This window comes from Podarcis muralis, chromosome 1 (assembly GCF_964188315.1).
Source record: "Podarcis muralis chromosome 1, rPodMur119.hap1.1, whole genome shotgun sequence".
NCBI classification, from domain to species: domain Eukaryota; kingdom Metazoa; phylum Chordata; class Lepidosauria; order Squamata; family Lacertidae; genus Podarcis; species Podarcis muralis.
In genome coordinates, this window is record NC_135655.1 from 131729428 (window position 1) to 131746925 (window position 17498).

General features: G+C 43.7%; 1 protein-coding gene across 16 annotated transcripts in view; it reads right to left on the bottom strand.

Moving 5' to 3' along the window:
- Nucleotides 1–17498, bottom strand: part of COL6A3 (collagen type VI alpha 3 chain) — a 111590-nt gene that overhangs the window by 32733 nt on the left and 61359 nt on the right. For all 16 annotated transcript variants that reach the window (XM_077918652.1, XM_077918701.1, XM_077918682.1 and 13 more), the window contains 17 exons: nucleotides 17175–17253; nucleotides 15980–16125; nucleotides 14995–15087; nucleotides 13831–13884; nucleotides 12518–12589; nucleotides 10669–10695; nucleotides 10493–10537; nucleotides 10322–10375; nucleotides 9883–9945; nucleotides 9236–9301; nucleotides 9060–9113; nucleotides 7326–7361; nucleotides 5634–5696; nucleotides 4642–4704; nucleotides 3470–3532; nucleotides 1823–1885; nucleotides 1460–1510 (listed from right to left, as the gene is read on the bottom strand). In XM_077918652.1, the coding sequence (XP_077774778.1) occupies nucleotides 1460–1510; nucleotides 1823–1885; nucleotides 3470–3532; nucleotides 4642–4704; nucleotides 5634–5696; nucleotides 7326–7361; nucleotides 9060–9113; nucleotides 9236–9301; nucleotides 9883–9945; nucleotides 10322–10375; nucleotides 10493–10537; nucleotides 10669–10695; nucleotides 12518–12589; nucleotides 13831–13884; nucleotides 14995–15087; nucleotides 15980–16125; nucleotides 17175–17253 (1092 nt within the window). The remainder of the gene's footprint in view (nucleotides 1–1459; nucleotides 1511–1822; nucleotides 1886–3469; nucleotides 3533–4641; nucleotides 4705–5633; nucleotides 5697–7325; nucleotides 7362–9059; nucleotides 9114–9235; nucleotides 9302–9882; nucleotides 9946–10321; nucleotides 10376–10492; nucleotides 10538–10668; nucleotides 10696–12517; nucleotides 12590–13830; nucleotides 13885–14994; nucleotides 15088–15979; nucleotides 16126–17174; nucleotides 17254–17498) is intronic.

The following is a 17498-nucleotide window of genomic DNA, read 5'->3' on the forward strand; positions in this document are numbered from 1 at the left end:
TCTGTTCCCAGAAATAAAAGGGCTCAGATGTTCCCAGCTGGGCCAAACCAGACCTGAGGAGGCACCCAACAGGCATGCCATGCCACTCAGCAGAAACAAACCACCTCCATCAATTCTGCTTCGAAATTGTGCCCCCAACCCCCTGTAAGGGCAAATTAACATGGGGGGGGGGGATTCATGCAACATAAAACTGATGTTGCCTGGATGCTCCTCACCCCCATGAATGCCTGAGAGGCTGTAAATGGGAAGTAATTGGCTGGTGTGGAATTGCCCCAAGGAACTCCTTCCCACTGCCATGTGCTGATTACAATGACTCTAGGATTTCTTTTCCAAGTAATAATAGTTTCATTGGAGTCTAGTTCTGTATATGCATACTTCAGATAACTTCATACATTGTGCTCTGGTTTGAACTTGTTAGTCTTGGCTTTTATCATCCATTTTATTTCTCGGTCATCCTGTTTATAAAATCATTTTTGCTAATTAAGCACAACCGCTGTGAAGACTAACATTATCAAGAAATTTTTTATTATGATTCATACAATACCACCAGGGTGTATTCTTGTAGAGTACTTGCAGTGTACTTGAAACATTGCAGAGTTTCACAGGTGAAAACAGGCAGATCCCTCCCCAAAGATTTGTGTGTGACCGCCTAGACAGCATCTTAAAAAGCAGAGACATCACCTTGTCGACAAAGGTCCGTATAGTTAAAGCTATGGTTTTCCCAGTAGTGATGTGTGGAAGTGAGAGCTGGGCCATAAAGAAGGCTGATCACCGAAGAATGGATGCTTTTGAATTATGGTGTTGGAGGAGACTCTTGAGAGTCCCATGGACTGCGAGAAGATCAAACGTATCCATTCTGAAGGAAATCAGCCTTGAGTGCTCACTGGAAGGACAGATTGTGAAGCTGAGGCTCCAATACTTTGGCCACCTCATGAGATGAGAAGACTCCCTGGAAAAGACCCTGATGTTGGGAAAGGAGAAGAGGACAACAAAGGAGGAGATGGCTGGACAGTGTTTTCGAAGGTGCTAACATGAGTTTGACCAAGCTGCAGGAGGCAGTGGAAGACAGGAGTGCCTGGCGTGCTCTGGTGCATGGGGTCACGAAGAGTCAGACATAACTAAACGACTAAACAACAACATCATTAGGGAAAGGAAAGGGATGAAGGGGGTTAGCCAAAGGCCACGCAGACAAGGAAGGTTCTGGAGAAAGAGAGAGGTGGTGTCATGCCTGCCCTGAGGGCGGGAGATAGGGAGGGCCACACAACATGCAGGAAGAGGACATGGGCAGGGTTGCCTTACAAGGCAAGAGACCCTGGGAGGGGCAAGAGGCCTTGCGCTCCTTGATACACATTTTGCTTTCTCCAAACTCAACTGCAAAGCTTGCATTAAGACGTGCCTTGTGGATTAGGGACCCTTCATGTATCTATCGGATAAAGGCAAGCCCTGGGACTGTACATACCTTTCTGCCTTTAGCTCCTGCCCTGCCAACTCCATCTCGTCCATCATCTCCCTACAAGACATAAAGGCAGCATGAATGCGCAACACATCCTGGAGCTTAGAGCCGTCTTCAGCCACTGTACGTGATCCTCAAAATTAGACGTATCAGAAGGCCAAGGTTAATGTGTTCAAAGAGGGTTCTTTGAAAGAGAGGATCGGGAGAGTTGAAACGGAGGCTCTGTGAAGTGGATTGTGAGCTGCCAGTGCTGGCCTCGCTGGAGGCCCTTCAGCCTCTCAGAAGCGAGCCTGTGGGGGTTGGCTGTTCGTTTCTCAATGGGGAAATGCTGTTCAGCAATGCTTCCAGCCTCCACGGAGCCACACTTACCGTCTCTCCTCGGGGCCCAGTGGGACCATTGGGACCCTTTGGACCAGGATTGCCAGGTTCGCCCTGTGTTAAAAATAATAAATTTAACTTAGGATGCAAGCTAGTATAACACAGTACTTAAGGGACTCGGATATGAATCCCTGGTTGGAATCACTTCCGCAATAGGCTCATGAGGTGACCTTAGGAAATCTGCCTCCTCTGCTTAAGCACTCCCATCTGAAATATGGGGGTAACAATACTAATCTCACATGCAGGAGGGCTGTAAACATTGCAACAAGATAACGTAAATAAAGGGCTCTCAACACTTGAAGGAGCGTCTACACCCTCCTCGTTCAGCCCGGACACTGAGGTCCAGCTCCGAGGGCCTTCTGGAGGGTCCCTCACTGTGAGAAGTGAGGTTACAAGGAACCAGGCAGAGGGCCTTCTCGGTGGTGGCACCCGCCCTGTGGAATGCCCTCCCATCAGATGTCAAGGAAATAAACAACTATCTGACTTTTAGAAGACACCTGAAGGCAGCTCTGTTTAGGGAAGTTTTCAGTGCTTGGTGTTTTATTCTGTTTAATATTCTGTTGGGAGCTGCCCAGAGTGGCAGGTGGGCGGGGTATAAATAATGACATCATCATCATCATCATCATCATCATTATTATTATTACTACTACTACTACTACTACTACTACTATTACTACTTGTGTTTAGTGGCATCTAAATGCAAAGCTTTATTAATATTTCTCTCTTTCTCTTCCTACGTCTGGGCACAGCAACCCAAAGAGAGAAGGGAAGGAAGCCTCGAGATGGAGGAACCACCAAATTCAAATTCTTGCAGGTCTTACACTGGAGGGTAGAAGGGGGGCAACATTTCTCTTTCCTTTCTGTAACCCTAAATCCCCCCCCCCCCGAAGCTTCAGGGCCAGGGAACTTTATCTCCATTCTGGGGGGAGGAGGGCTCTGACAGTTTCCCCTCCTAACGCAGGTGCTGTATCAGCAACAGAGGAGGAACAACTGGAGAGTTTTCCACAGCTGCAGCAAGGAGGCATCTGTGGGCAGACCTCATACGCAGCCAGCAGAGATGAGAATCTCTGGGGATTTCCCTTCCAGAGACCCTAAGATTGTGCCCTTAATATTTGCTGCACTATATTTAATTGGCTTAAAACGGCACCTATCTTCATAGCCCACCTAACCACATTAAGGAGAGGCTTTATTGCAGGTTCTGTAAGCTCCCCCCGCCCCCGCCTATGTTGATAGTTAAACTTGAGACAGAAAAATCCCTTCTGGATACATCAGCATTCAAAGCATTTGACACATTTTCAGTAGGAATTGCAGCATTTGCACTCTGCATATGTGCAGAATCTCATTTTTAAATTTGAGCTACAGAAGAACTTTGAGAGAAATAATCATGCTTGTTCTGTACTGCTTCTGAGCACGAAGCAACTTCACATTTCAAACTAGGCATTCACACATTCTGGCAACGTCACTGGAGCTGACCTCTTATATTTACGGCTTTCAAAGTGATATTGTTAAAATGCATGCAGTCACAGAAGAATGGGGCCGACTCCCCTTCATAACAGGAACCCTAGAAAATCATTCACATCTTAACACCAACATTAGTGTCCCCCATCTCCAGCCGTTCTCTGTAATTTTGTCACTTACCTTTTTCCCAAGAGGACCCAGCCGGCCACGCTCCCCAGCAACTCCCGGTGGGCCTCCACCGCCCTATGGAGACCAAGGTATGGAGATTGGCAACAGAACAATAGCGCAAACATAACAACAGGAACAGCATGAACAGAAATTCTTATGGAAGCTCAAGGGGCAGGATTTAATCTATGTTCAGATATACTTGGGCAGCGTTTGGAATCAAGATGGTAGACTGAACCTTTCAAAACTGCACTGATTCTAACCACTGACTTGACTTCAAAACTCAACTGATTTTTTGGTTTCTTAGAATTCCTGAGCAATGTTGGACATAAGGCAGCCATGAGAAGCGAATTCTGCACTCATATAATCCCCAGATGAATTTGGGCAAATAAGTGCAGTTCCTTTAAAACCAAAATTTCAAACTGCACTCATGCTGCACTCATATTTGGTAATCTTGTCAACTTTATTTCCAATTCCAGTTTTCGGCAACGTTGGAAGAATTTGTGGAAGGAACTGCTACAATGAATTTCTGCTAATGCTACTCAATAACATCACAGCAGCTTCATTATTATTACCGTATCTATTGATTTATACTCCGCCTTTTTCCCTGACAGGGAAAATTCTGCTGGACGGATTTTTGAATGAAACTTTTCAGACTAACAGAAACAAGGAGCATTTAAGAAGTTACAATTTGTGAAGGATCTTGACAAGCTGGACTGTGTGCAGAGGAGGGCAACCAAGATGATGAAAGGTCTTGAACCCAAACCTTATGAGGAACGGAAAGAAGCAGTTGGGTATGTTCAGCCTGGAAAAGAGGAGACTGAGAGGAGATAGGATAGCCATCTTCAAATCTCTGAAGGGCTTTCACGTGGAAGGTGGAGCAAGCTTGTTTCTCCTGCTCTGGAGGGTAGGACTCAAACCAACGGATTCAGGTTACAAGAAAGGAGATTCCAGCTAAACATCAGGAAAAACTTTCTGACACTAAGAACTGTTGGCAGTGGAATGGATGACCTTGGAAGGTCGTGGAACCTCCTTCCTCGGAGTTTTTAAAGCATAGGTTGGACAGCCACCTGTCATGGTTGCTTGAGCTGAGATTCCTGCATTGTAGGGAGTTGGACTAGATGACCCTGAAGGGTTCCTCTAAAATCTACAATTCTAGGATTCTAAGAAGAATAAAAGAATTTTACCCTTGGACCAGGCAGGCCTTGCTCTCCTCGAAGACCTGGAGTTCCAATGGTCCCAGGCGTTCCCTGTACATAAGCAAAAGCAAATAGCTGAGGTAAAAAACATTCAACACAAAAATGGAATTTTGCCGAAACACAAAGGAGCAGTAACATAAGGCCTGGGTTCAACTTTTGAGGTCATGGCACTATTTCTTCCCTGATATAAGTAAATCTCAGGAAATGGCAAAAACTTACTCTCCCATGTCATGACACCCCAAAATAATATATAGAAGCTCTGTGCAGACATTTCTTCAGTAAATATATAATGGTCTGCACCAGGGCTGTAGCTAAGGAGTGGTGAGAAAGGCTAAGGGGGGGGGGGCAAAATTGGCTAAAAAATATAAAAATAAATTAAATAATGGATTTTCTGTGAAAGAGTTCGTTACAAGGTGAAGTGCGTGAGGAATTGAATAGGTGGAGGAGGGTTGGAGGAGAGGTGGAAAGAAAAGCTAATTTGTCTGTGGCTGGGGGGTGCAATCTGGATGGTTCTGCAAGATCAGCCAGCTACGGCTCTGGTCTGCACTGGACCTGAACTAAACCAGTATCCCATGCAGTAGGCTAAATATACAACATTAACTATTTAGTGCAATTCTACTGTTGGTACGTTTTCAATTCACATCCCCAGAAACTATGTAGAAAGATAAAGATCACAGCATCCTCTGTTGGTACTTTGCAGTGGGGAGAGAGAATCACCAGTCACTTACTATTGTTATGAATGGACAGATTTACCTTACCGGGCATGTATGTGAGCTGTGACGTTTCCGGGCCTTTGGGCTCCCACTGTTTACTGCCTCACCCGGGAAAATGCTTCAGCTGCAGCCCACAAAGGCTCAAGCCACATTAGTCTTCAAGGTGCCACAAGTCTCCTTTCTGTTCTCTGTTGTGCAACAGACTAGCAGGGCTCTGCCCTGGAACATCGCCAGAAATGCCAGAAATAAGCTACAGAATCTCCTCACCTGTGGTCCTCTTGGACCTGGTTCTCCCACAGATCCTGGTGTACCTGCTGGACCTCTGTTTCCCTAAAATATAAGAGTAATTGAGTAGCCAGTGTAATGAAACTAGTGGGCTGTAAATTAAGGACAGACAAAAAGAGAAAAAAAACACTTCTTCACAACATGTGGAATTGACTACCCCTAGGTGAGGTACTGAACAGGGTTTGAAGACTTTTCTGCTGTCCTCTGCCTTTGCTACTCAAACCACGCATACATGGCCTACCCTGTGAATTCTGCTTCCTTTTTAATGAGAGTCTGTATGCCTAAAGTAGATTAGGCAAATCCATGGAGTTTCTACGTTCAAACAGCAGGACTGGACATCTCTTGCCTCCATGTTGCCTCTTTGTGGGCTTCTCAGAAATATCTGCACCGACCACTGCTGGGAACAGGGTTCTGGGCTAGAGTCTAGCATTTAAAAGATGAATTGTAACTTTCCTAAATGTTGTCCAGTATCTACATGGAAAGCTTCACTTTCCTCAAAGGTTTATTTCCATGAACCAGACTGGGTGGCTGTGGACCAGTCATGACTGCTTAGCTTCATCTGAGCTACCTTGTAGGGTTGCTGCAAGGATAAAATTGGGGGGGTTGGCGACACCAGACGTGTGCATGGGGTGTGGCAGGTATAGCCAGGGACACCCTAATGTTTCAGAAAACCAGGAATCGTGATGAGGAGGAGAGCATATAGTGCAGCAACCTAGCTCCCTCAAATGCCACAATTCTCAGGGAAGCTGTGGGGAGGGCGAGAGACAAAGGCAGAATGGGGAATGAGGAATGCAGAGAGAGATGCAGGCAGAATAAAAAGGCCGGAATGGCTTCTGTCCACATCAGTCTCTGGAAGCATCCCTGGGGTGACTGGCTCTTGTGGCAGCAGTAAGGGAGGTGGGAGGGAGTCTTTCTCTAGGCCAGGAAGATGAAGAAAATTTGATCTGTTTTGGTCAATTTGAGTCAGCTCGTTATCTGGTTAAAGATAAAGATCATGAAAATTGACCATATATTTCTGCACGTCTGATTAATACTACCGTATAAATTTGGTATTTTGTGTATCGTTTTTAAGTTGTGTAAGTAAAGTTTAGTTGTCAATTTTAAAAAGTAAGTTTAGTTAAGCTTCAGTTTCTTTTGTTTTGTTGGATGAATAAAAATAATGTTCTTTAAGACTGAGTATGAATACGCATTCAATAAATGTTCATCTTTAAACAAAGAAAAATTCCACGGGTGCACACCTGAACGAAATGTGCTGTGCATGCCTTTGGGGGACACCATGTAAACCTCACTGAATTTCAGGTCTTATTACTAATAGGTTCACAAAAAAATTTTTCCAGACACGAGCCACCTGTGAAGTATATTCATGTCTGCAAACGTCATAACAATTGCCTTGTATAAATGCGCAGTGTACATGATTAGCTAAAAAATAAATAAATCCATAAATGGTTCAGCTGCTTCTAGGGCAAATGTTTCTACAACAAATTATCCTAAATGCAAAGTTACCTAACAAAATTATATTTAATATCAGAATTGCAGGAATTCTCATTTGCGTTCTTCAAATCTGATATAACTTCTCTTGTCCTGCAACCCACATTCCCAGTCATGGATCTTAAAAAAAGAAAGAAAGAATGGTGTAGAAGTATTGTATTTTGCATGTAGATTGTTAGCACTTACTTTGATCCCTGCAGGTCCTCTTCTGCCCTGTTCTCCCTGCAAATCGATAAAAAGCACAGCCACAAACAGTCATGTGAATCTATCTCTAGCAACAACCTCTGTTCTATTTTTGTCACTGCCTCTGCTTTGCAGTCTTCTTTTTTTTTTTAATAATAATATTTATTAAAGTTTTACAGTAATACAAAAGAAACAAAAATAAAAAAAGAAAAAATAAAATACAAAAAACAGGAAAAATAGAATAACAATTAAAAACAAATCAGTATTTCCGTATCTTATCTTTCGTTCACTTGTTTCCCGGACCTCCTCACACCTCCCTTTTTTGCATCCCAAATCAATTAATTAATTCAGCAAATCCTTTCCCTCTTTGTTCTTATCCTAATCCTTTTTCTTAGTATATTTTTACTTCAAATTCCCATCTATTAACAATCCATTTTTACATAAACCTTAATAACATTACTGCTAAAACCACTTAACTTCATTCCAACATCATTCTAACATTCATTAATTTTGCAATATTTCTGTAAATAGTCTTTAAATTTCTTCCAAACTTCTTCCACCGACTTGCAGTCTTCTTTCATGGTTCCCTGATAGGAAACAGGCCACTTATTCTGAACTTCCTTTGTGGGAAGGCGTGTGGAAGATCACAGCAGGGCTAAGTAGCTGTTTTAGCTAAACAAGCCTTATCCGACACCTCCTCTGGTTCAGCTTCTGGCCCTCCTTTCCCCAATGTTTCTTCCCCAGTGATGCCCACGACATGGCTTCCCCCCAGACAGGACCCACATTCTCACTGCCCTTACCCAGATCCCTTAGGAATACCCTGCTTCATAACACCAGGCAATATGTCTCCCACCCAATGAATCTGGCATTCTTGTGGTGAAACCATTCCCTGTACCAGGCAGGGCCATGCCTCCTTCATCACGGCAATGTGGCCTCCCGCCAAGCCTCAGATCTGGGGCCCTATGAGACTGAAAGTGTTATATCCAGATCTTTGGATGAAGGTGTGTCAGTTTGCCATGTGTTCCTCCCAATATGTCCTCGCTCCAAAGCTGGCATGACAATTCGCTGAATTGTCTGAGGCAGCAACCAGCTCAAGGCGACTGAATGCAGGGAATCCATCCCTGATGATACTGCCATGGGAGCAGGAGAGCACGCAGGTGAGAGCAGGCAAATGGCTCACGCAACCAGGAGAGGCCAGGCATCCCTGAAGAAATACGGTGCTGCTTTCTTCATGGATAAGATCACAAACAGAAGGAACTTTGCTGTTTGTGACACCTGGCTGTTTCCCCTAGTTTCTCTCATTGGTTTTGTAAGGAACCAAATACTATAACCCCCACACATTGATTTCTAATAGTAGCATGAGCTTGGCTGGAAGGCGCACAATTCAGATGTGAAGCTAAGCAAGTGTGGAGCCAGTCATAGGAGACCACCTGGGAACCCCACTGAATGTCAGCTTGAACTTCCTGATGGAAGAAAGGTGGGCTCTAAATGCACCTACATAAATAAATAAATAAGAAAGAACCCACACTGGGGTGCTGCACCAACCTTCACCCCCCTTCAAATTGTTTTCAAGAAGCAAATTTTGATGGACAGTATAAAAAATATTACAAATAACAGCTCAGTTCTCTGAACTGATGCATTGTTGATGGAGTGTAGCAAAGCTGTTTCCTTCCATTACACGCTAGGAACCATTAGCCAGAAGCAAACTGAACAGTAGGGGAAATGAACAGTACTCACATTTCTTCCAGGTCCTCCTGGGGTCCCTGCTGGTCCATCTCTTCCAGGTTCTCCCTGGGACAGACAAAGCACACAGTCTCTTTATTGCTTTATAGGCAAAGAGTAATCAATATAGCAACATTTTGTTTGAATGATCAGTTTTCATTGCAGTGACAATCCAATGAAATAAGCTTTACCGTTTGTCCAAGTTCACCCTTTTGGCCTTTAGCTCCTGGCTGAGTGACATCAGGTCCTGGTGTGCCCTGGAAGCAGCAGCAGCGAAAAGTGAACAAGTCATTAGTGAGGTAGCATTTGCTTTCGTAACTTCCTGAGTAGCCACGATTTGTGTTTTGAAGCAGGTGCTGCAAAATTAACCTGCCTTGAGATCTCAGATTGTTATGCTATATATATATTTCCCCTGCCTCAGCCCAGTGGAAGGGGTTCAACTAGCAAAGGTTGATGCCTCAATTGCTTTGAGGGTTGGGCTCTAGGAGCCCAAATTTCAGTCATCTCAGAAGAGGTAGCTGCATCTGCATGTTACGCTGCAGCATGGTGCATCCAGTACCCCAGATGTTCCCGTTCCAGAGAGCCACCACTTGGTCAGCAGAGAAACCTAAATAAATTGAGACAGCTTGTGGCCCACTCCCAGGAACCATGTACACATCAGGGGCTGCTTGTATACAGCATGCCAGAGATGGGGAAGAACCAAAATTGTGTACACGTTTTAGTGATGCACACCACTCGACATCAAGAGCCTTCTGCTTCACAGAGAAACTGCTCCATGACAGCTGCCACAGTCTAAAGTCTGAAATAAAAACCCTTGAAAAATGTTCAGCGTATTTACCGAATCTCCTCGCAATCCACGGTCGCCACGCTCTCCTCTTTCTCCTTTGACTCCTTTGGCACCCTGCAAAGGTATAGCCACATCATAACACAGCTGAAAGGCACCCAACACAGCTATGGCTTTCTGTAGTCAGTGTGTCGCTTGCAGCTTTAAGTATGTTGTCTGACAATTTCTACAAAGAAAATACTAATGAAACGGAAAATGGACTGCATTCTTGCATCTATGTCAGGGCCTCTTTAATACCAAACAAAAGGACCCCACCTCAGGCCGCGCGTGTCTTTTCTATTGTAGAATCAGATGTGTTGGTGCCTGTGTTGGACCCGCGGAGGTCTTGAGGTTGCAAGCATTTTGCTTTGGTTGTTTGGGTGCCGGCAACAGCTCTGGGTTCACATTTGCCCTAGTGTGTTTTGAGTACTGTAATAGATAATATAAAACTTACCCGTCTACCGGGGCCTCCCCTGTCCCCAGGAGAACCGGGATGGCCTCTGTCTCCCTGGCAAAAGCAATCACATTATTCACATCTATTAATGAAAGTTTGTTACATAAAACAAATATTTTCCAAACCAGAAAAGTTTCCTTTAAATGAGCAAATGTTTCCCAGGCAACTTACTTCTTCCCCATCTATTCCATCGAGACCAGCCTCACCCAATTCACCCTGCAGAAGGGAACAAAGCAGTTATTACAGGGCAAACCACCAAATTTACACAAAGGTGACAATGCATTGTTTTTAGGAGACAATGCATGGCACACATTTTTTCCTTCTGATATTTCTAAATGGTTACATACCTTCTCCCCTTGAAATCCACGACCTCCCTAGAGAGACACGAGAAAAGGAAGGTTATTCGTGTAAGCAAAACCTTGTTCCTCAGAAACCCAAATTAGAGAAATAAATCAAATGATAATCAAGGGGCCACCACAGTTCGAAGCAGCAGATCCTCTGAGTTCTATCAGCCTTTCCACTGACTTGTGTAAGAGTTGGCCTGCTCTAAAAACTGCTTGATGCAAGAATGTTGTGGCTCAAGGTGCCCCCAACTTAAAAAAATAAAACGAAATTTAAAGGCTGAAATCTGATGCACATTTACCCCAGAGTGAGTTCTACTGAGGTCTCAGTAGACTTTGATAGGAATGTGTTGGAGGGGCTGGGCATGAACTGTGCAGAAAGCCGCAAAGGCCAGTGGATATTGCAGCATCAAGAAGAACTTTATATTTTCTACCCTTTCTGTAAGTTCTTAAGGACACAATGAAGATTCCAGTCCCTCAGAGGGCTAATGAGCATGGGATCAGAGCACACAAACTAGAATAATCAGAAAAGCTGCAAGAGTTGCTGTAGCTTGAAAGGATAAAACTGCTCAAATAAATGCCTTTCTCAGCTGTTGGACTGTTAAAGGTAAAGGACCCCTAGACGGTTAAGTCCAGTCAAAGGTGACCATGGGGTTGCGGCGCCCATCTTGCTTTCAGGCCGAGGGAACCACCCTTTGTCCACAGACAGCTTTCCGGCTCATGTGGCCAGCATGACTAAACTGCTTCTGGTGCAATGGGACACCATGATGGAAACCAAAGCGCACAGAAATGCTGTTTACCTTCCTGCTGCAGCGGTACCTATTTATCTACTTGCACTGGTGTGCTTTCGAACTGCTAGATTGGCAGGGCTGGGATAGAGCAACGGGAGCTCACCCCACCATGCAGATTCGAACCATCAATCTTCTGATCAGCAAGCCCAAGAGGCTCAGTGGTTTAGACCACTGTAACTCCCATCATCCCTAACCAGCAGGACCAGTGGTCAGGGATGCTGGAAATTGTAGTTCCAAAACAGCTGGAGGGCTGAGTTTGGGAAACTCTGCTCTAGAGAATAAGACAGACAGAGGTGGACAGAGGACGGAGGTGGGTGAGAGTGGTTTTGTATGTGAAGAAACCTCTTCCCTTTGCACAGGGTGGAATGCAGTCTATTGTGCAAAGCTTGCCTGTAGCTTACTTGGGTCTGAGTTGATGTCATTTTGGGTTCCCTCCATTCTGCTAAACCTGTTTTGCAATGGCCTGGTGTCTACATGCAAATAAATGAATTAGCTTGAAACTAACTTACTGCGGAAAGGTTGTATCCCCTTCTGCTGCCTCTGGCCCCATCCACCCTGACATGTGGCCTGCAGAGGGCTGACCATTGGGCTGAAAGGGTGACCACCCCTGCCAGTCTGGGTTTTGGTGAGGGCACAACCAATTCCCGGTTTATGGAGCGGAGTTTCACAGCATAATCCTCTATGTGCCTGCCCCAAGGTAAATCCCACTGAGCTCAACGGGGTTACTCTCAGGTAAGTGGGTATATGAGTGAAGCCTCCCAGGATAATCCTACAGATATCTGTTCAGAAGAAGTTCAACTGAATTCAGTGGGGCTTCCTCCCCAGGAAAGCGGGACGAGACCTGCAGCCTCCATCACTGTCATTCATTTTCTGAGCTTAGGGGAAAGAAGACGAAGCAATGTGATGAAAATACCCAATATTTATCACATGATAAATATGAGTGTTCGTGGATCTGCTGCAAAATACCAATATTTGATCTTCAGCTGGAGAGAACAGGGATGATGCCTATGGACAGGTGTTCATCTGCTTTATTCAGTACTATTTGTGGTTGTTGCTTTCAATACCTTAGTTCCTCTTTCACCAGGACAACCTTGGAATCCTTGAGTTCCGTTTATACCTGGAGGCCCACGGTCACCCTGTGAGAAGAAAGGAATAATTCAACAATTTGCATTTATGTCCATTCAGTCATAGATGGACGGGGTATTATCTTGGCTATTGTGCTTTACCTAGAAAGCTGATTATTTAAGCACTTCTGCAATTAACACCTGGTGGATCTCTAGTGACACCTCTCCTTAAATACTCACATAGAAATTCCATCATACTTTAATAAAACTATAAATGGGATTTGCCGCCGCCATCCCCCCCCCCATTTTAAATGGCAGATGAGAAGAACCAGTCATCTGGCCTGTGCTGATCAGCCCACAATACTAACTACCATTGCTTAGTTCTTTGTAACTTACTTCTGCAACCTCTTCCTTCCAGCCACACAACAAGAAGATGAGGGGAAGGGCAGACACCCTTAAGGTTAAAGTCACTTTCCCCCTTCGTCTTCTTTTTCATTCTATAATTTCATTTTTAATTTGCATACCACCTTTTTACATAGCACAAGGCAGTTTACAAGCCACAGAAACAGCAAAATATAGAACAAAGATCACACATCCTATAACAATCTGATCCAGCGCAAGGAAGTCGTAATGAAGCAGATTACTATAAAAATAAACAACTCAAATCAACTACCGCATTTTTCGCCCTATAGGACGCACTTTTTCCCCTCCAAAAATGAAGGGGAAATGTGTGTGCGTCCTATGGGGCGAATGCAGGCTTTCCCGGGCTTCCTGCAGCTCTGCGCCACCCTCCGGATCCCGGCGTGAAGCCACATGGGGCTCCGGAGGGTAGCGCAGAGCTGCCTGCATTCCAAAGCCTGATGCACGCTGAAGAGCGCGCCCGGGCTTCGCGCACCTCTCCGCAAGCCTGGGGAGACCGGCGCTGCTCCCTAGGATTGCGGATAGCAGGCTGTTCTGGGGGCTGGGGTCGGGGGAAGCTCGGGCTTCCCCCACGCCTGCCCTGTGCCTGGGGGGGTGGGGAAATAAATTTCTTTTCTTTATTTCCCCACCCCCCCAAAAAAAATTAGGTGCATCCTATGGGGCGGTGCGTCCTATGGTAATACGATAAATAATTGATTTGAAATATGTTACAATTAAAAAACTTCAAAATCAGCAAATAACAATCAAACAGAAAATCACTCTCAACCATTACAGTAAATCGTTACTAGACTACAATCAGTTAAAACAGCAGCAAAAAAGTCCAGTAGCACCTTAGAGACTAACTAATTTCTCAGGGCACATGAAAGAGTTTCCATTTCAAAAACTTTACTCACTGGTCCGCCTTCATCTCCAGGATAACCTCTGTAGCCATTTTCCCCTGAAGATCCCTTTAAAACACACAAAGACAAAACACACATGGTTTGTATTTCCATCTATATACAGTACATATACTTGGGCTCTCTCTTCTAATATCCTGTATTCCTCCCCTTAATCTCAATTCAAAATCTTTCTGGGTTTCTACAAATAGAAGGTTTCTATTTTACTATTTATAGAAGTAAATAATTCTGTATGTATATCAAATTTTACAATCTTTCATGAATAGCAAGGGTATCCTCTTTTTAGGGCATTAGAGGCTTGCAGCCAGATAATAACAGAAGCAGATGGTATTTAGCTTATCCCTAGCACCTGAAGTTCTATTCCTGTTTCTCTAATGTGAACAGTGTTAAATTATTCATTATTCTTTGCATTACAACTCAATGAGATGTTCAGAATTTGACCAACATGGCAGATGTCTTTGCCTATTCACATCCAACTTGTCAATCAAGCACTGCCAAGCTCAGAAATATGACCCTGGGACTACGAACACAGCCCCCAGCATGGTCAAATTCTGAGCCAAAAGTAGAAACTTTGCTTTTTATCAACCTAGGTAACAATGCTGAAATGAAATTTCACATCAGTTGAAATGAAATTTCAATTCAGAATCTGGCAAATTTTAATGGACAGCACTGAACCGATTATCTGGAAGCACGATTCTTTCCAAACAAGGCTACATGAGTACAATATACAGAATTTGCCATAATTCAGTTCTGGCCCCTCTCATTGCCATTCTAAGAGAACAAGGGAGGCGTTCAGGGTGAGTCCCGGCACCTCTTTTTCTAGAAAAATAGCATTGGCAATACATAGATCATTGTGAAAGAAAAGCTGTAAGCCAAAGAGCTACTTTCAATGTGCCAGGGGTCTGGGCAATTTTTCTAGTGCAATTTTGGCCTCTTCCCCTTTGAACCGAAGAACCACCTTGCTTCCATCAATGCCATATCACTGATAGCGCCCAGTTTCAGAACCATGCTGCTATTAGTCATGGGGCTGATATCCCCAGATCTAAATTCCCTTGGAAGTGTGGAACTAGTTATGTAGTACTTTGCATCCTGGTCAAAAACCAGAAAATTGGTTGCTGAATTTCCAATGGCTGAAATTCCAATGAGGCTGAAAGATCTCACCTTTGGTCCAATAGACCCTGGCAGTCCTCTGTCTCCCCTCTGTCCTGAACATTTGCATGGGACACCACAGCATGCCTTTTCTGCAATGTTGTCCTGTAAGGAAAGTAAGTATTGCCATTAGTAAATTAGAACACAGATCAACTCGTTTTTTAAAAAGACACACGAGCTACAAGTAAATTCCTTCTCCTCAGTGGCCATGTTTGCAGTAGATTAGGGTGTGTTGCTAGATAATGAAAGGAGTTGAGGCACAGGCCCATGGCACAAATGTACATATAATTTGCATATGCTAATATGCACCCAATTGCCCTACAAACCAAAGTCCTTTAAAAAAAAAAGCCAAAAGAGGCTCCTTACAATATCTCACAATGAAGGCAAGTCCAATAACATGAAAGAGGGCAATTGATGTATGAATTGTCTAAATTTCTTTTGGAGAGTTTAGAAACTAATGTTTTAAAAACTGGGAACTAAATTTAAAATAGCTGAAAAAAGCAGGAAAGGTGCTAAAAGCAGCACCTTTCTAGAAAGCAACTGTGCTGAAATAGGCCGAAGGATGTCAAGGAACAAGTAAACAAACCTTGAATTCATAATATTTGGGGAAATCGTTTAAAGCACATGCCTTTCCCCCAAAGAATTTTGGGAACACCAAACACAAAGCGCTATTCACAAACTGTAGTTCCATGATTCACTGGGGGAGCCAAGTGGTTTAAACGCAGGTGTGGTTGGGACCACAATTCTGAAAATGACATCTTGGTACGGTAACTAAGTGTCAGAGTCCAATGGGCAATTACATAGGAGAACTAGTTTGACACAGCAGCTAAGAGACACAGAAAGCTGCTAGATGAAATGTCACCTCATAGAGTTAGGCACAAAAAGAGTGCATTTCTGCAAAGAAGAAACCACAGGTGTGTAACAGGTGTTCAAACCTAAGTCCATAAAAGTATACATCTAAAGCTACCCAGGCAAATTACAGATCTTAGTTATTTACTAGTTGCTCTGCCAGTTCAAAGTCTATATCCTGCAGATTGACTCGAAGAGGTCGGTTGTAAGTAAAGCCACGCCCAAATTCCAGCTTCATCACTTCGTCGAAATTTGCTGCTCGCTCCAAGCCAACAAAAATGAGAGCCTTGACACCTGGAGAATTGTAAGAAAAAGCCATCAGTCATAAGCGATTGTTCACCAACTCTAAACAGCTTATTCTGTATAGCTCTGCAAAGTGCTACCCTTGTTCTCTGGGTAGACACCATCAATATGCTGATGAGGGCAGCTAATGCTCTCCTTTCATTTGATCCAAACACTCTGCTGCTCTCTGTGCTTATTCTGCCTAGAAACAAGTTGCACTGAATTACTGGTGCCATCTCAGGCATTTCAGAAATCCACAGCATCAGATTTTGGAAAATAGTTCCCTGCTGTATTATTGTTCTTGCTATTCAGACACTGACTGGTCTCTGTTGAACCAGCCAGGCCCAGAAGTTAAGGAGCCTTTTAAAAATTGGAAAGAGACAACTACAGGCTACTCCTCCCACAGCTCAACATTTTGTCAACCATTTCTTTTTTTCTAAAAAAATCCCAGTAATGAAGGATGGTGAGAGCCCCTTCCTCGATGCTGCCACACACATCTTCCTTGAATTAAAAAGACGGTACAGCAACACAGCTCCCCAATTGGCTCATTCATTCTCTAGGAATATGGTATTCCTCTGGCTGCACTAGACTGGAAATAGTGCAAATGTAGCACTGAGCAAGAAACCCCAGGCTCTTTCTCCATTTTTTGCAATTGTCTGGGACAGCCCTTACTATGTCAAATGGCATCCCAAGCTAGTAATTAACTCTGTGGTGTCACAGTGGTTAAAGAATGGCAAAAGAGAACAAATCAGGGTAGTTTTAAAATGTCAGTCTTCCATCTTCATTCAAAATGGTGTCCAGTTGTATCCGAATGCAGACAAAATTCTGCTCTTCCATCTCAGGAACCATTGTGCAAAATTTGCTTGTGAGATATAAAATTTGGTTAAAATCGGCACAGAAATGTTCAGTCCACCATCTTGATTAAAAATGGCTTCCATTTGTATTCAAACACAGACAAAAACCATCTCCCTCATGCAAAATTTGTTTACAATATCATAAGAGGTGTCCAAATGAAAAGGCAAAGAGACATGCAACTTTCCAAAATATATTGTTGATAATACCTTCTCTCTTCAGATCGTCAGATGCAGCTGCTAGCTGCCCTCTAGCACCATCAATGCCATCAGTTAAGTGTATTACAACCTGAGGAAGGAAATAAGTTATTATACATCAGTTGTGAAACACATTTATATGAAAAAAACACCACTCTAATGTAATTTATTTTATTATTAGATTTATAAACACTCCATCATAAGATCTCAAGGCGGTTCACATAATAAAAGGTCTGCCATGAGAAATGTAACAACCATTCTGCTTTCAGATGAATCCTCCTCATGGCTGGGTGCTGATGCCATAGCTGCTATTCTCTGCATAACAAGAATTCTGCA